The sequence below is a fragment of the Seriola lalandi genome, unplaced genomic scaffold, assembly GCF_002814215.2.
Source record: "Seriola lalandi dorsalis isolate HSWRI2012SDOR001 ecotype SW California unplaced genomic scaffold, Sedor1 jcf7180002003505, whole genome shotgun sequence".
Taxonomy (NCBI): Eukaryota; Metazoa; Chordata; class Actinopteri; order Carangiformes; family Carangidae; genus Seriola; species Seriola lalandi.
Genome location: NW_019474161.1, coordinates 1 through 1,761, shown reverse-complemented (window position 1 = coordinate 1,761; position 1,761 = coordinate 1). Strand labels below are relative to the sequence as shown.

Below are 1,761 nucleotides of genomic sequence, written 5' to 3'. Positions count from 1 at the left end.
TATCCAACACTGGCAGATTGTTAATGTGCCGACCTTTAATGTTACACTGTTAAACTGAGTTAAAGGCAACATTTACACCTGTCCGATCCTGATCCTGTTCATTTTCTGTGCAGGTAAAACACTGCAGTGACCTTCAGTGACCGTCAGCGATCTGCAGTGACCTGCGGTGCAACAGACCGCGTGACATGTGAGGACACAGTGACATTACTGTAAAGGTTGCCCCAGCCGGAGATGTAACACGGAGTCCCATGGGTGGGGGTGTCTCCAGCCTCTGGAAGACAAGCCACGCTAACGCTGTCGCTCATGACGGGGCTTTTATCCAGTTTGAGCAGGGCCAGATCATTGCTGTGAGAAAAATAATTACAGTCATGTTTTCACTTCATCATGAAATGCTGATGGTTGTCAAGGTTACAGTATCTTTTTTGTGGGCTCAGATTTTTTTTTAGAATGGTATCAAATGATATTTTTTTCTTACACTTTGTAGTACATGACTGTTTTATTTGCTTCTACATTTACTTGATATTGAAGGTCAGTATTTACAGCCGTTGATGAACAAACAGAATTATTTATTCTTGGTGAGGATGCAACAGGGGAAACAAACACAAGGTTATCTATTTATCTGCAAAAGGAAAATATTAATATTTTTGTTTTTTATTTCTGCTGGTTCCCAAGGAGACATAAAATATACTCACCCATCAGCCACATGGTCGATGTCCCACTTGGGATGAACAACGATACGCAGAATGTCTCTGATCTGCTCAGTCCCCTCCTGCTGACTCATGTCGTGCTCTCCCAGCACCACACGATACACGTCTCCCGGCCTGTCACACAGTTTCTATCATTTAATAACACATTATTATTTCCATTTTCCTCCTGCTGCATATTTCCACACTTCTGGATCCCATTTATCTCATATTAGACGTCAACATTGTTTCTGTGTGCGTGCTGCAATAAAGCCTTGACCTCTGTCTCTCACTCTCAGTCGTTATCCCCTGCATCACACAGTAGCTATCTTATCTCATTGTTAGTCACCAGATGCAGTGTCCAGCGGTCAGCACCCAACGAGGTGCGATCAGAGTTCCTCCACAAGTGTGATGGTAACGGCTGCCATGTTTCACCTGCAGGGAGATCTGAGGAGGGAAGAGAACAGTGAGGATATAATGTGTCCTTGACTGCTTTGAAAGGTGCCTATAAATAAAATGTATTATTATTTATATTCTCAATAAGAGAAAAGTTCAGTGGATTTAAAACGTGGTTACCTGCCAGGGCCAGCTGTGGGGGCGGGCATCCTGTCCATTCACCACCCTGTTGGTGTCAGGCTTTACAGCAGGTGTACCACATCCAAAAACTACAAACACATGATAAAGTTTTCTATAAATTAAATGAATATAGTGTTTAATCTTAACTCCCCTTTCCGTATTGTCATAACTGCTTCTTCCTTATTCGGTCTGATGTCTGCAGCCAAGCCAGAGTACTCACCATATGCTGCCTGAAGCAGCAGGAGGACCAGCGCCTGCAGCATGATGTCAGTCTGTGGAGGAGACACACACACACACACACACACACACACACACACACGCATTTAGTCCAGCTCTCTTATACCTCCTCAGTCTGTCTGTCAACCTAAACACAGATTACATTGAACGTCTGTTATCAGCCTCCACAGCTGATTGTAGCTGGGAAAGAACTTCCTGTTCCACAGATGCATCAGCTGCTCTGCCAGGACACCGGGCCGATCCGTCTGCTGGTGCAAAACATGGC

General features: G+C 44.5%; 1 protein-coding gene across 1 annotated transcript; it reads right to left on the bottom strand.

Moving 5' to 3' along the window:
• Positions 1-128: 128 nt before the first annotated feature.
• On the bottom strand, positions 129-1,592 carry LOC111667454 (chymotrypsin-like elastase family member 3B). The gene is made up of 5 exons (XM_023423165.2): positions 1,480-1,592; positions 1,260-1,348; positions 1,033-1,130; positions 693-821; positions 129-345 (listed from the first exon to the last, which is right to left on the bottom strand). Exons 1-5 carry the CDS (start codon positions 1,580-1,582, stop codon positions 144-146), a joined length of 621 nt encoding a protein of 206 aa, XP_023278933.2. The 5' UTR covers positions 1,583-1,592; the 3' UTR covers positions 129-143.
• Between the last annotated feature and the right edge of the window lie 169 nt (positions 1,593-1,761).

Coding starts and splice junctions, on each gene's coding strand:
- LOC111667454 (XM_023423165.2), bottom strand. CDS start 1,582: ATGCGTGTGTGTGTGTGTGTGTGTGTGTGTGTGTGTGTGTCTCCTCCA. Junction 1,131..1,259: donor CCCACAGCTGGCCCTGGCAG/GTAACCACGTTT, acceptor TTCCCTCCTCAG/ATCTCCCTGCAGGTGAAACA. Junction 346..692: donor ATCGACCATGTGGCTGATGG/GTGAGTATATTT, acceptor TTTTTCTCACAG/CAATGATCTGGCCCTGCTCA.